The 16,508-nt window shown below is 37.5% G+C and overlaps 1 protein-coding gene across 1 annotated transcript in view; it reads right to left on the reverse strand.

Moving 5' to 3' along the window:
• ADGB (androglobin) overlaps positions 1–16,508 on the reverse strand; it is a 158,614-nt gene that overhangs the window by 78,968 nt on the left and 63,138 nt on the right. The window contains exons 11-13 of the mRNA XM_088023849.1: positions 11,966–12,140; positions 8,766–8,856; positions 3,455–3,584 (exon numbers count right to left, since the gene is read on the reverse strand). Of these exons, the coding sequence (XP_087879975.1) occupies positions 3,455–3,584; positions 8,766–8,856; positions 11,966–12,140 (396 nt within the window). The remainder of the gene's footprint in view (positions 1–3,454; positions 3,585–8,765; positions 8,857–11,965; positions 12,141–16,508) is intronic.

The following is a 16,508-nucleotide window of genomic DNA, read 5'->3' on the forward strand; positions in this document are numbered from 1 at the left end:
CACACCTGTTGTGATGGCTACTATTATAAAAAAATAAAAACAGGAGAGCATGTTGGTGAGGACGTGGAGAAATTGGAAGTCTTGTGCACTCAGAGTGAGAATATAAAGTGAAAAACAGTATGGTAGATCCTGAAAAATTAAAGTAGACTTACCATGTGATCCAACAATTCCACATCTGGATATAAACCCAACAAAATTGAAGGCAGTGTCTCAAAGAGATATTTTTACACCCATGGTCATAGCAGAATTATTCAGCAAGTGTCCATTGATGGATGAATGAATAAACAAAATGGGATATATCGATAGATGATTGATTAATAGGTAAATAGATAGATAGATAGATAGGTAGATAGGTAGATGGATGTGGGAATTCCTTTCCTTTATTGCCTCCACAGTAATAATCCTTATATAGCTAGAATATAGATTCAACAAAGACTTCTGAAGTAAACGAATCTGGAAGACAGAGGAAAGTGGAGGTTTGCCATGGTGAGTGAGGACAGCAGTGCTAAATACTCATCTTCCACAACAAGGGGTAATATCTAAATTAATAGATCAAGAAATAACCAAATCCCAGCATTCAATAAATATGTAACTGTGTCTACCATATGCTAGGCATTTTCACCAGTGCCTGGTGAAAAAGATGGACTATTTTTATGGTGTTTTTGACTTTCTAATACTATTGCATGGAATAACTTAAAACTAAAGAAAAACTTTAAAAATGTTAAAATATATTCATTCTCTTTACCAGATTTCTCATTTGTTAGTCTGTTTTTCAACTAATACTAAAAAATGCTAAAAAAAAATTGTTCACTTGAATGCAATGGTATGTAAGGTATCTTATGCTATCTAGAAAGATTAGTGGAAATGAACTAGGGTTCATTCACCAAATGAGAAATTATGCAAATTTAAGAATAAAGACACTTTTTATGTATAGATATGAAATTATCTCTAGTACTTATTAAGTAAAAACTCTTTTGTTAAATTTTGAATAGAAAAAGGGACATTATGGAATATTATCTGTGTGTTTTTCTGAATTTGCATAACAAAATGCAGGAAGTGTCCTACAGAGTGCAGAGCGGTGAAAATGGAGAAGTATATTAATAAAAACAGGAGTTTTTCATGTATACCTTATATTTTTATTTTTTTTAATTTTTTAAAAGATTTATTTATTTGAGAGAGAGCATGAGTCGGAGAAACAGATGGAGAGGAAGAGAGAATTTAAAGCAGGCTCCACACTCAGCCCACACGTGGGGCTCAATCTCACAACCCTGAGATCATGACCTGAGCTAAAACGAAGAGTCAGACACTTAAGTGACTGCACCACCCAGACGCCCCTTATATTTTTATTTTTGAACATGTGAACATATTACCTATTAAAAGATAAATACCCTTTGACACCCACCACACTGGCAAAAGTTGAAATATCAGGCACTATAAGTGTTGGCCACGAAGCCTTGCAAAGAAAATTCTTACGCAGGGCTGACAGAAGTGGATATTCATACACCTACCCTGGAAAATTATTTGGCATCTTGTTGTAATGTTAAATGGGTGAATGCCCCATGACCCATCAATTTTGCTCCCAGAATCACATCCTGGAGCAGGACTTCCCAGTCTAGTGTCCCCTGGGGCCCAAAATTAAGATTTCAGGAATCCATGAACATGGAGAGTTGAAAAAATTTCATCTTTAGTCCAAGTTGAGATTTTCTTCAGTTACCAATTTATCAGTGCAGGTGAGTAAGCCACAATGTTATTAGCAATAACTGTGACTTTATCTACGAAAGAAATCACAGCATTTTACATATTATTACAGTTGTTGCAAGTATCTTCAAATGTCACATGTATTGATCACTACTCTGAAATTGCGCAGTTATGAGGCCCATTGTTAGGTTTCAAGTAGTCATGTGTTACTCTCTACAGATAAGCCCATGACCTGTAGTGGGCCAACCAGTTGGCAACTATACTTAGCAGTCATTCCACCACCAAACAGTGAAGTTATGTGTTCTCGTGGTGCTAACCCAAACAGCTATTTTGTTTTCCACTGTTCCCTATCATCGGTACTCAACTCATACGCAGATGCAGATGAATTATTTTCATTGTGTGTTAAAGTTTTACAAAATTGGCCAGGGAGCCATAAGACATAAAAGGTTACAAACTCTGGAACTCAGGAAATGCTGGCTCATGTGCACAGGGACATACAAGAATAGTCATGGTATTGCTGCTTACAGTAGTAAGAAACAAGAAGCTCCCAATGTTTATAGCAGCACTATCAGCAGTAGCCAAACTATGGTAAGAGCCAGAATGTCCATTGACTGATGAATGGATAAAGAAGAGGTGATATATATGTACAATGGAATATTACTCAGCCATCAAAAAGAATGAAATCTTGCCATTTGCAGCAACATGGATGGAGCTAGAGTGTGTTATGCTAAGCAAAATAAGTCAGTCAGAGAAAGACAAATACCATATGATTTCACTCATGTGTGGAATTTAAGAAACAAAGCAGATGAGCATATGGGAAAGGGAAAAAAAAACGAGAGCGAGGGAGGCAAATCATAAGAGACTCTTAAAGATAGAGAACAAACTGAGGGTTGATGGAGGGAAGTGGGCTGAATGGGCATTAAGGAGGGTACTTGTTATGATGAGCACTGGGTGTTAGATGTAAGTGATGAATCACTAAATTCTACTCCTGCCACCAATATTACACTTATGTTAACTAACTAGAATTTAAATAAAAATCTGAAAGAAGAAAAAGAAACAAGAGGCAATGAGTATAGCCATTAACAATGCTAAGATTTAAAAAAAAAGGAGTTTGGTTATATATTAGATACCTTCAACCAGTGAAATGAATGAACTGTGACGTGCAACAAAAGGCAAATCTCATAAATGATGCTAAGTGAAGGAAATCCCAGAGGAATTAATGAGTCCATTTAAATAAAATTGTATAACAATTAAATTAAGGTTATATTGTTTATAAACGTATATACATAATTGGCAAAATTAGGAGAGTATGGGCTTGGGATGCCTGGGTGGCTCAGTCAGTTAAGCGTCTGCCTTCGACTCAAGTCATGATCTCAGGGTCCTGGGATCGAGCCCCACATCCAGCTCCCTGCTCAGTGGGAAGTCCGCTTCTCCCTCTCTCTCTGCGGCTGCCCCTGCTTGGGCTGTCTTGCTCACACACCCTCTCTCTCTCAAATAAATAAAATCTTAGAAAAAAGAAGAAGAAGAAGAAGAGTATGGGCTTGGTTAACACCAAACTCTGAATGGCAGATAGGAGATGCAAAGGGGTCTTCTATAAGGAATGAATATGCCACTTTATCATCTAAAAAGCTTATTTTCACAGTGTCCTTTATTCTGTCCAAATGCACGTTATACAGTCTTTTGTGTATATTTCACAATTTAAGAAAAGATATTTGATAATTAAGAATTGGGCCCATAATAAGAGTAACATAGTTACCTGAGATACTGTTCCTGTCAATTGGCTTAAGTCTGGCTGGCTAATGGTGGTGGTTTCATCATTTTCAGTAATGGACGATAAATCAAATCCTGGAGGCATCCCTTTCTTAATAAAAGATTGTACAAAATGACTAATGAAAAAAAAAAACTTCTGTTACTTTAATTTCTTATTTAAAGTTACTAATAAATAACTGCAGTTTTTTTTATGGAGGTATAATTGCCATATAACATTATATTAGTTTCAGATGTACAACATGTTGATTTAATATTCGTATACATTATAAGATGATCACAAGTCTAGTTAACATCCATCACCACACCTAGTTGCAGTTTTTTTCTTTGTGATGAGAATTCTTAGGATTTACTCTCTTAGCAACTTTCAAATATACAGTACAGCATTGTTAACTACAGCCATCATGGCTATACATTATATCTCATGACTTATTTTATAACTGGAAGTTTGTACATTTTGACCCCACTTTACCCATTTCAGCCACCCTCTTCCTCTGGCAGCCTCAATCTGTTCTCTGTATCTTGGGTGTTTGTTTTTGTTTTTGATTTTTTAGATTCCACATATAAGTGAGATCATATGGCATTCGTCTTTCTCTGTCTGACTTATTTCACTTAGCAGAACGCCCATAAGGTCCAGCCATGTTGTCACAAACGGCAAGATTTCCTTCTTTTTTTATGGCTGACTGATACTGCATTGTACATTAAATAACAGCAGTTTTGTCAACAGTAGAAATTTCTGATTTCATTGATTTTATCATCTTTTACATCTAATAATAAATTTTTATTTCATGTTAAAAACATTGACTTGCTTTCTACACTACTGAAGAAATATCTCTATCAGTCAATACATTGTTGTAAAAATTTTCTGGAATGCTATTTTAAAACTATGGTGGTCGGGCCCCTGGGTGGCTCAGTTGGTTAAGTGACTGCCTTCGGCTCAGGTCATGATCCTGGGGTTCTGGGATGGAGTCCCACATCAGGCTTCCCTTGCTCTGCGGGGAGCCTGCTTCTCTCTCTGCCTCTGCCTGCCACTCCCCCTGATTGCACTCTCTCTCTCTGTCAAATAAAGAAATAAAATCTTTAAAAATATATATATAAAATAAAACTATGGTGGCCATCTTTAAATGTTGATGATCAGAATGTAAGAATTTGACATTTGGACTTGATTTAACTCAGTATCAGAGTAATGTTATCAGTGGAATGGGACTCAGAGTCAAAAATTTGAGTGAGCCTTGAGCACTTGAGTTTATAACTGTGACGTTTGTACTAGCTACTGAAATGTACAATATTCCCTTTCAAGTAATTCTTGATATGACCTTGAATTGTCATTGTCATTCCTACAAGTTCATAGGCACAATAAAAAGACATTTGTTATAGTAAATACATTTTACGTCATGTACTTTTTTTTTAGGTTACGTACTTTTCTTTTTTAAAAAAAGATTTTATTTATTTATTTGACAGAGAGAGACACACAGCGAGGGAGGGAACACAAGCAGGGGGAGTGGGAGAGGGAGAAGCAGGCTTCCTGCTGAGCAGGGAGCCCAGATGCGGGGCTCAATCCCAGGACCCCGGGATCATGACCTGAGCCGAAGGCAGACATTTAACGACTGAGCCACCCAGGCGCCCCTGTACTTTTCAAAAATAAAATTAAATTTCATGTATACAGATTTCCTACACTTTTTTTTTCCTTTGTATTCAGAGAAAGTTCTTAATTCACCTCAAGCTAAGCATCTCTGATTTACCTGAAACCGCCACTAGAGGGTAGCACAGACATATTTGTGAGGTTCTAATGCTCACTAGGCCAGGAGCCAAGAATGGGCAAATTTGGCAAGTTGCTGCAGTGTTTCAGGGAAAAGCACTTGTGATAGCAGTCACTCTCAAGGACTTGCCAAAAAAAGGGTTTGCACTCATGTTGACCTGAGAACTCTGACTGTACAGCAAAGCAGGACAAGGGACCTTTCTTCCATGTAGGATGAAATGTCATTCACATATCTTTGTTTTTGGCTCTGCCGGATTGAATAAAGAAGCTAGGAAATTCACAACAGATTCAAACAGTGACTAGATTAGTTGAATCCAATCAGGTGTCAGAGTCACCTAGATCTGTCCACCTTGACCAGATAATGAAGCTGAAAGAAGACATAAGAAAATCGAGTAAGGGAGTAACTCGGGGAATTCAGGCTATGAAACCAATCCATTTGTGGTGTTCTATTGACACAGAGATTCTGGAAAGTCTGGGTATGGCATTTTTGGATCGTGAGAAAATTTGTCCTGGTGGTCTGCAGCTATGGTTTTCAAAATCCACAAAATCTCTGATTAGTATACAATCTCAATCAGTTGAGAGATAATTAAAAGTTATTTGGAATGGAAAAATTATCATTTAGTGGGTAATACTAAGTATAAAATTAATTAGAAAAAATATGAAGCACTAATATTTTTATATTAAGTTCAGAAAAATTCTATGTATATATGCTATTTTGTATTTGTAACATATGAAAGAACTTAGCATGTTATATAATCCAACAAATTAGGCTTTAAAATGTATGGCATATTTAATTTTAGCTTCATGATTAAGTTACAACATAATAAGAAAATTTTGGTTTGTAAAAACTAATAGCATATATAGGAAAAATTAAGGTTCTCAAAACACATAAGTTTGATTATTTGAACTTTTATAAGGATTTAAATACTTGGCAAGATTTTATTTGCTATGATTTTTGCCTCTTAAAGTACTTAGGGAGATAACAAAATACAGTGATGTAGCAAATGCCACTTAAAATGTTTAAATAAATCCGGCAAACTAAGTTTATTTAAAACTTGTATGGATATCAATAGATTTAGCTATAAAATAAGATTTTATGAAAAGTTAAAAGTTTGAGGGAAAATAGATTTACAAATTTGTAACGGTAACAAATTTTTGAAATCAAACGTTGCAGCAAACTCTCTTTTCAGTTGATAAAGCTGTCCCTCGAGGCTTGACATTACTAACTGCCAAGGACTATCCAGAGGAGCTCTGCCTAGGGGTCACTCCCAACCCACTTCTTAGTGGTCAGTTGTTGGTGCATAGGACTGACAGGAGCCTTGACGGTAAGCGATTTGAAGAATCTCTCTAATATTTTCAACTTGAATAGAGTTCATACAATGTCAATTAACTGGTTGTGATGTAAAGAGGCTCTAAAAGTAAAACAGCGCGATCAACCGACTTCTGATCTCAAGTTTAACTGCACTTCTTCATCAGCTTACACTCCTGTCATGGATCTTACTATGTCCAAAGAAGCCTAACCCATCACTAATGGTCACTGTGAGACATTCAAAATGTTTCATGAAGTTTTACTTAAGTTTAAAAGACATTCAACAAAGGACCAGATCATAAATGTAAAACTTGCTGAAAAATCTCAAAGGAAGCATGGCCATGTCACCATTATGCAGACTAAGGAATACTAATATTGCCAGAGCCCCATGAGCCATGCTGAGTGTCTCCCAAGCACGGCCAGTCCTCCTCACCACAGAAAACCACCATCATGACTTCCGATACCATGGATTGCTTTTTATTTTTCTTTGCATAATGTCTGTTAGTAGGATAATTAAAAGCAACCCGTGCACTTTTTCTACCAGACTTCTTTGGTCTAATTTTTTTTTTTTTTAAGATTTTATTTATTTATTTGAGAGAGAGACAGCGAGAGCAGGAACACAAGCAGGGGGAGTGGGAGAGGGAGAAGCAATCTGAGCAGGGAACCTGATGCGGGGCTCGATCCCAGGACCCTGGGATCATGACCCGGGCTGAAGGCAGACGCTTAACAACTGAACCACCCAGACACCCCTGGTCTAATATTTTTGTGTGTGACATTCATCCATGTTGGTTTGTGAGGCAGCACTTTGACTTTACACCTACATATCACTGTACCCTATGTGCCTTCGGTTTTACTCGGATGTGTCTAGTTGCAATTTTCTTTTTGTTTACGTTGTTTGATGTCAGAACTTCCTGATTCTTGACTTGATTTTTTTTTTTTTTTTACTTTTGGGATATTTTGCCATTATATATATTTTTTATAATGTTTGGTGTTTGTTCTGTTTGCATTTTTTTTAAAGATTTTATTTATTTATTTGAGAGAGAGAGAGAATGAGAGACAGAGAGCACGAGAGGGAAGAGGGTCAGAGGGAGAAGCAGACTCCCCGCTGAGCAGGGAGCCCGATGTGGGACTCGATCCCGAGACTCCAGGATCATGACCTGAGCCAAAGGCAGTCGCTTAACCAACTGAGCCACCCAGGCACCCTTGCCATTATATTTTTAGTTTGTGATTATTCCCCCATCTCTCTATCCTCTGTTTCTGAGACCCACTTGCAATTATGTTGGTCTTTTTCAACTTGCTCCATTTGTTTTTACTGTACTTTTCCTCCTTTATTTATTTATGTTTGGTCTTCATCTTTTTGCTGTACCTAATTCCTGATGAAACACATCCACCAAATTCTTATTTTCAGTTCTTATTGTATTCCTCGAATTCTTGAATTCCTAGAATCCTTATTTGATTTTTAAAACCATTTTACATATTATTTATTCTTACGTATTACAATGTTATTGATGGATAACTGAAGTACAATTAGCTGCACAAATTCCGACTATGTATTTGGTAATCTTTCACATATGTATATATCCAGGTATTAGTTACTTATCACTGCATAACAAATTACCACAATGTCAGTGGTAATAATCATATCTTCCACTCATATCACTAATTCTTCTCATTATTGCTATTTGTGGACTTCCTGTTCACTTCTCTGAGCTCATTAGAAATTTTAGATCCAGGATGATAGTCTTTCTTTCCATCCCTTTTGCCATACTCAAACATTAGTATATTTGGATTTCTCCTCCTCTTTTTCCTCCTTTTACTTCTTGATCGTCTTTGTTGTTCTATTTAGGGTTTTTTTTTTTTCCCCTAAGACTGACACACTTCATCTCTCTGGTTTCTCTGACAATCCTCTGCTCTTATGATTTCAGCATCAGATAATAACCAAAAGCATTTGTTAGTGCTAATGTTTAAGTAAAACAAAGTACTTACTCTTCTAAAACAGTAGCCAAACTGTAAAGCCAGGCATAGTTAAGCTTTGTTTTAACCTACTCAGAATTTATCTCATCTACTTATTACTGTGAAAAAGAATCTAAGAATATCGTTTTCCTGTGTTCACTGCAGCGATACAAACTTTAGTGCATCTGTCACCAAAGAATACATTTCTAACCACACAATTCACAAAGTACTTCATTTGTCAACAAAGTGTATTTGTGGGAAAGAATGTCACATACTTACGTTTCTGTTGGAATTGTAAATGGAGTCATCCTATAATTCAAAAATGGACTTGAAATTTCAAGAAATTGTTCGGGCTTCTTTATTATTAATTCTAGAAGAAACAGGTGGTATCATGTACTTTTTTTTAACCTTCCAAGATTAAATGCATAACTTAACAACTATTGTAGTACTGATTACATTAACTATTTAACCAGCAAATTTCGAAAGAGGGAAATAGGAATGTACTGGGATACATAGGTTTCACATTGAAAGGCCTTATAGATCCTGTTAATATTAGATGTTTAAAGTCTACTTCTCAGTTGCTTTCCAGACTTACAATGTGAAGCAATCAAGTCTCAAGGGAGAAAGTTAGCAATGTCTCCTTGTTATTACTGGTCATTCACTGCTACTTTGTTTTTTTAAGATTTTATTTATTTATTTGACAGAGAGAGAGAGTGCGTGCGCGCATGCACAAGCAGGGCTAGCTTCAAGCAGAGGGAGAGGGAAAAGCAGACTCCCTGCTGAACAAGGAGCCCGATGCGGGACTTGATCCCAGGACCCTGGGATCATGACCTGAGCCGAAGGCAGACGCTTAACTGACTGAACCACCCAGGCGTCCCTCACTACTACTTCTTTAAATGTTTTTCACTAAAAACTGTGTTCTTTTAGTTAACTTCTGCAAAACAATTGCTGAAACATGAAGAGGAAATTCAGACTAATACCTGGAGACGGTAGTAGAAGAACAGAAAATGTAACAAAGTAAAGGTCCTGGGTAGAAGAGAAAACAGTGGCTAAAGAAAGGCCTTGTGGATCCGCCTAAAGGAGTCTGAAATTGATCTACGAGGAAGTAATTCTCAGTGGATACGGCACAGAACCCAGGCAGAGCATGGTGAGCACTGAAATTGAACATTAGAGATGACTATTTTAACAAAAGCTCTTCCATGGTGGAAAGGGTAACTATTGGAGAAAAATAGTGAAGCTTTGATACAAGTACATAACTTTTCTCTCCTTGTTCCATGGTAACCTCTAAAATGATCTCTCTCTTTCCCTCCCTGTTCATTTTCCTGTTCATTTTTGCCTTAAATATTAAACCCAATAGATAGAAGAAAGACAATTACAGGGTGAGCCTCGAGGTGGTATACGAGTTATGGAATCCCACCAATTTCAGGTTTCTCTTCCGCAGCCTGCGTTAGAGCCATCCTTTACCTAGAATTGCACTGCGATAGTAGTGCAATCAGAAAAGGTCAGCAGGTTCAGTATTTTTCCCTTCATTCAACTATTCTTCGATGCTCTGAATGAACAACTGTTTTAAGCGTGGCTCTATACATTGAACTAAAATATAGCATTTAAAAGCAAAAGATTTTCTTTCAAGCATCATGTGAAGGCTGATCTTTGGTTCAGAAAGAGAACAGGAAATAGGGTAGAAGGGAGGGCGGGAAGGAGAGTGGGAGGGAGGGATAAAAATTGGGAAGCTCCTGTACCCATAGCAGCAGTCCGCAGGCACTAACAGCTCTCTGCAGAAGCTCAACGGACATAAAGAAATGAAATAATCAAGCAGGACGGAGAGAGGCAGATAGGCCTAATTAAAAAAAAAAAAAATTGACCATTTCTTCTTCCATCCAAACCAGATTATTTCTTTAATCTTTGTTCTTTTCTGGCAAAGATATAACATACTGTGCTGGAAAAGTTTCGCTCCCAGCTGTACCAGTTGTATCATGTAGGCAAAAAGCAAATGTGAGGAAAAATTACATGGTTAACAGTTGTAATTTGTATTTTAAAAACATGTAAATTGTGGTTGGAAGTAGAAGGCAGGGAACAGGTAAACATTCCAATCTGTGTGGCCAAGGCATGTTTAGGAGCCTGAGTACCACCCAGACTTAGGTGTTACATGGGAACCAAGATAGGGTCTGCTGGTCCCCTGTGATGAGGGATCAACAGCGCTTGAACTGGTAGCAGGAGCCTCCATCAACACCACCGAGAGAGGGTGTAAGCCTTGCTCAATGAAAGTATACTTCTAAGCTTCACAGCGAGGCCATCAATGAACTGGCCCTAGGTACATTCTTTGTGGCCTTGCCTTCATTGTTCATTTGGGTAACAGACCTGTGAACACAGCCCCTGAGGCAAAACCCTCTAGAATGTGATATACTGTTGCTGGAGGAATACAATTAGAAAACAATGAGCAGTCAGCAAAGACAAAGGGAGAAAATGCCAAAGCAAGGAAACACACACAAAAGACTTTAAAAAAAAAAAAAAACAACGCTCTTTTGAACAAAGACAATTGAAGTGTTCTGGAATGAGAAAAATATATATACCCACATGCACACAGGGATATATACAGATAAATAATCCATAACACGCCAATTCTTTATCATCCTTTATGAGAAACTGCAAGCTCTAAATTAGGTACGGAAACACAGTAGACGTTGACTAAACAAAAATTGTGAGCTATTCCGCCAGGCCATAATTTTTAAATTATTACTTTTTTTCTTCTTTTCTTTAATCCCATCTCCTCAGATTCATGCTTCTGTGTTAAAATTGATTTTTTAATGAATGCCTTTGCTCATTTCTCTTGCCGTTCAAACTTGGTGCTCATGAAAAAATGAAGACTTGGAGAGAAAAAACATGGAAAGAGTCAAGGATGAGACTTGGATTGTGAGGACGTTAGAAGTGAACTGAGAATAAGAGCCAGGCGGGCACAGTCCCCTGTCCCCCGCCTCCCCAGTGGCGGGAACCTATTTATTTCTAGCCCAACAGCCATTCATAGTGGCTTAGGACAACATTCACCTAGGAGCCAGTCCAGGCCAGAAGTTCTGTTCCTATATTCCAAACAAAGGTCAGTTTATTCTAAATATAAATCAGTTACTTCAAAGGTCATGTTCTACACGGCACTCTAGACCCGTGGCTTAAATACGCTATTTACATTTTTTTTCTATTATTCGCTGCAAACCATTTTCTATCACAATAATGACAACAATACCCTCACCCAAAGAATGGTCTGGATATAACTGGTCAGTTTAGATGCGAACCAAACTGCTCAGCTTCTGAAATGTGGAGAATTAATCCTTTAAAGGCATAAAATTTAGACATAAAATTGAAGGTAGGTGTTAGGTGTAATGATGGGTGGTTTGCCTTGATATACATCTTTCATTACAAATGAAACTATTAGACCTTCATGCAGAGAAAGGCTCCTTAGAAAGATTTTCAGACAACATGAACCATACCTTGAGCTTCATCTGTTATAACAGTTTCCTTTTTTTGACGAAAGAGTTTCCAGGGAGGTACGGGAGGTGATTTCGGAGGTGCTATGAGGGGGCAAGACCTAGTCCTAGTTACCAGCACAGGATGGCTACAGATGTGGGAAAGACCGTATTCTCTCAGCTTCTCTGCAGAATTAGCCTAAAGGGTGCAAGGCACATTTAAAAGGACACATGCAATTGCCTTGTGCATTTAAATAAACCACTTTTTGTCATTACAAAAACACTGTTACCACAGTAAAGAGGTAATAAAGGAAAAATAACCCATATTTCCACCTCCTAACATATGCACTATTACCATTTGTATTTCTCTTCATGTTTTTATTTTTCTGAGGCCCCCATTTACTTATTTACAAAAAATGAGAGACTAGAACTAGAAGCCAATTTTCAGTTCTAGAAGTTTATGATCCTCTGAGATTGAAAAAAAAAAAAAATCTTAGCACATCGGTTTTGGTCCAAAATCAATCAACCATTATTATGATGATAAGCTAAAACTTTGATAAGGTGCTTAATGCATGAAGTTTTTGTTTGTTTCTTTGTTTAGTCACCAGCAACTGCTACCTAGTATTAAAGAAAAAAACCCACTGCGCTTAGTAGATCAGGTCAATGTGATGGTAAGTGGTTGCCTTGTCTGTAGCTTATGCCCTCACCCTCAAACAGAGCCTCTCCCACAGGAAATCCCCATGATCTCTCTGGACAATGGAGCCAGTCATGGAAAGCCAGAGGAGAGAGGCTGCCTGAAATCCTGCCAAATCAAGCAATTCTCCTGAAATCCTGCCAAATCAAGCAATTCTCCGGGAAGATGCTTCCCCTATGCGACCGTTCAGATCTCCTAAAGCTACTCTGCTGCTTTGGAACAATTCAGAATCGTGCTGATGGAGAACGTCGGTTACTAACTGATGGCTGAAATATGCCAGAAGAAATCAAAAAGTCTGTGAGAGTTAAAGTAATATATTCTGGAGTCAAATTCTGGCATTCACAGTCTAAATGTTGAAACATTTAAAGTAAAAGAAAATAAGTACATTTAAGTCAGTTTTGCCAATAACTATTTTTCTTCCTAGTGATTTTGCATCATTGATTTCTCTGCAAGTAGCAATGCTTGAAAATGTAAATTTATAGAACAGTCATTTAAATTAGGACCAGAAACCCCCCTATTAGCCTATTCCAAATTATTGCCTCAGCCAGAACGTCCTTGCCCTCGTGACTGTTTCGCAACAGCTCAATCTATACTTCTGGGAGGAAGAAATGGGTGGGGTATCTGTGAGATGAAATAGTTCTCTCTAAATCCAGGGATTAACTATGGATTGATGATTTAATGATTTATTAATAATTGTAACAATTAATTAATAATTGGAAGGAGCTAATCAGTGCAATATTGAGTCCAGAAAAGCCACTTAAAAGTGTGATAAATATGCAGAATAAAGAGGAAAGTGATTCAATGTTTAAGGGAGGAAGCAGAGGAGGGGCGCCTGGGTGGCTTAGTCAGTTAAGCATCCCACTCTTGATCTCAGCTCAGGTCTCGATTTTCAGGGTTGTGAGTTCACGTCCCATGTTGGGCTCCACATTGGGTGTGGAACCCACTTTAAAAAAAAAAAAAGGCAGAGGAAATTGTTACATCCCCTTTAGCCTTTTCTGTGAATGTTAGCAATTTCTTGAGAAAAACTTTGGAAACCTCTGGTATTATGCCTTATAATGGCTTAAAAATGTTTTCTCATAGATCTAAAGTCTAAACCTTTTTCTACAACTTTTACCCTGCCAAGTTTAAAAGTTTCCCATCACTCAAAAAGGGAATTTATGGGAGAATTTATTGATGTTGTTCAATAAGACAATGCTTCAGGATAGTAACCAAAAGAAGTACACTCTAAAATTTATACGTCATCTCCAAAGTAGAAGCCATGCCCAAAGTAGTTTTTATAAGTTGAATCACTTCCAGATAGTTTATTATTCATCAAATTTGGTCTACATATCTCAAATCCTTCTTATAACTGCAACCAAATATGTAGATTCTTTACTCTTTTTAGATTCTTTACTCTTTTTAGCATCAGAAAATCAAATTATTTAAAGCATTTGAAAATGTGAGGTTTTGTGTCAAATAATTAAGTATAGTATTAACACCTATTGTATTGTTTGAATCCACAAAAGTACTAGCTGGATTTAAGGTAAGTAAGCCGATTTCTTATACTTCATTTTATTTCTAACATACTTTAAGATACTTCTGAATGATGTAAAGTAATGCTTTGGATAATAGTTACAGTTTGATGCTGAGGAACTTTGTTAAAGGACCTCAAACTTTCTTACATTAGAATTAGGGGCAGAGAGAGATTTAGAATGGTAAATTTTCACTCAGGTGAAACCCTGAGTAGGCACTCAAGAAATATTTTTTGAAATTTCATGTATAGACTCAGATTAGAAGTTTCTTTGCCCAGATGATGCTTTCACTCCTCTGGTCCATCCCACCTCAAACATTCTTTTTTTTTTTTTTTTTAATAAACTCTACCGCCAAGGTAGGGCTGGAACTCACAACTCTGAGATCAAGAGTCACATGCTCTGCCAACTGAGCCGGCCAGACACACCTCAAACAGTCTAAAAGTAGGAGTTTGAGCAAGTGGGTGGCTTTCTTAGAACTTGCAGATTACTTATTTAAATAAAACTAAAACTATTTAGAATATCCAAAAACAAGAAAAGGGGGTAATTCGTGCCATCTTGTTCCTTTCCAAGTTTTCTTTTTCTTGAGTCTGGACAAATTCTTTTTTCACTTCATTTTACATATTGGTCTCATGTCTTTGGGGCTATAATTTTTAGCAGTACACTGCATTTAACAAAATTCCATTAGAATACAAACTTTTTCTGTTGATTTATCTTTTTTTAAATATTTTATTTATTTTTATTTGCTAGAGAGAGTGCACACATGCAAGAGAGAGTGAGCAAGAGCACAAGCAGGGGGAGTGGGAGAGGGAGAAGAAGGCTCCCTGCTCAGCATGGACCCCCCCCTCCAAAACACAGGACTCGATCCCAGGACCCTGGGACCATGACCTGAGCCAAAGGCAGACGCTTAACCAACTGAGCCAGCCGGGCATCCCTCTGTTGATTTATCTTTAAAACATTGTATCTCGTTATATTCTGATTTGACCAGGAGAACTAGATTAGCCTAATAGCTAATGTAACAGAATCAGCAGGTAAGTTAGAGAGACTGTGAGGCTATAGCCAGTTCATTATAGCCTTGAAGTTCATTCATTATTTTATATGAGTTTCAGGTGTACAATATAGTGATTCAACAATTCACCCAGTGCTCATCACAACAAGTGTGCTCCTTAATCCCCATCACCTATTTCACCCAAGAAACAGACTCTTAACTGATGGTTATAGAGAACTGATGGTTACCAGATGGGAGGTGGATGGGGAGATGGGTGAAATAGTTCATTTAACTGCTATTACAGACATTGGGCTAATTCCTGAACCTCTGGGTCCCTTAAGCCATTTTCAACCCCCAGAGGAAGGATTTATAACACTCTGGGTGTCCTGACTCCCTCCCACATCTCAAGCTGCCTCTGAGTCTTCTCCCCTTGCTATCTGCTCAATTTCTATTACTTCTCTGAACCCAGTGAGCTCTCCTTCGCCTCCAGACTTTCCAACAAAAACATTCCTCTGCTTTGAACACACTTTTTCCTATTTACTAAGCTAACTTCTTAAGGCCATCACTTAAACACTTCTTCCTTTGCGAAGACATCCTTAGTCAACCATTAGACAGAAAGATGTGTTGCTGCTATGTGCACCATATTCATTTTCCTGCTCATTCATTCATTCATTTGGTCAGTCATCCAACACACATTATTTGAATGCTATTTCTACCATATGCCAGACACCTTGTATGATCTCTGTTATACCAATTTTCTAACTTTATTACTATTGTTGGCTTGTCTGTCTTCTTCATTAGACTGAGTTTTCTAAGGAGGGAGTTTTGTTAGTCTTGCTTGTTACCAGGTCCTCAAAGACTAAATCATTGTTAGTACATAACAGAAAATCAATAGACATGTGTTGAATTAACAACAAACATAGGTGATCTTTTTTGTCCTTTAAATTGAAAACTAACTTTTTGTTTAAATATTAATTTCTCAGCAGGACAGCCAAGCATTCAGATGGATTATTTTGTGTGGTGTGTATGTGTGTGTGTGTGATGTACTCATCCCCTTCTTATATTTTGTAGTTTTAAAAAGTGTTTAAGTATGTCGCATAAGAGACCATGGCACTCCACAAAGCACAGCTTAGGTCATTTTGCAGTCCATGGTGTTAGATCTCTGGAATACTTAAGAGAATGGCTAGACCAGTGCCACATAAGGATTTTTTTAAAAACTGAGGGCTGAGATAGATGACCAGCTCAAATCTTACTCAGAGACTTAAATTGGTGGGAGGCCAAGGAAGCACACTTGGATTTAGGCAATGACTAAAGTTACTTAACTTTGAATTAAAATCAGAGAAACTGCCACTATCTCTACATTCGTAATGGCACATT

Source organism: Eumetopias jubatus, unplaced genomic scaffold (assembly GCF_037043125.1).
Source record: "Eumetopias jubatus isolate StellerSeaLion01/CBP00866 unplaced genomic scaffold, mEumJub1_p1.0 scaffold_6, whole genome shotgun sequence".
Taxonomy (NCBI): domain Eukaryota; kingdom Metazoa; phylum Chordata; class Mammalia; order Carnivora; family Otariidae; genus Eumetopias; species Eumetopias jubatus.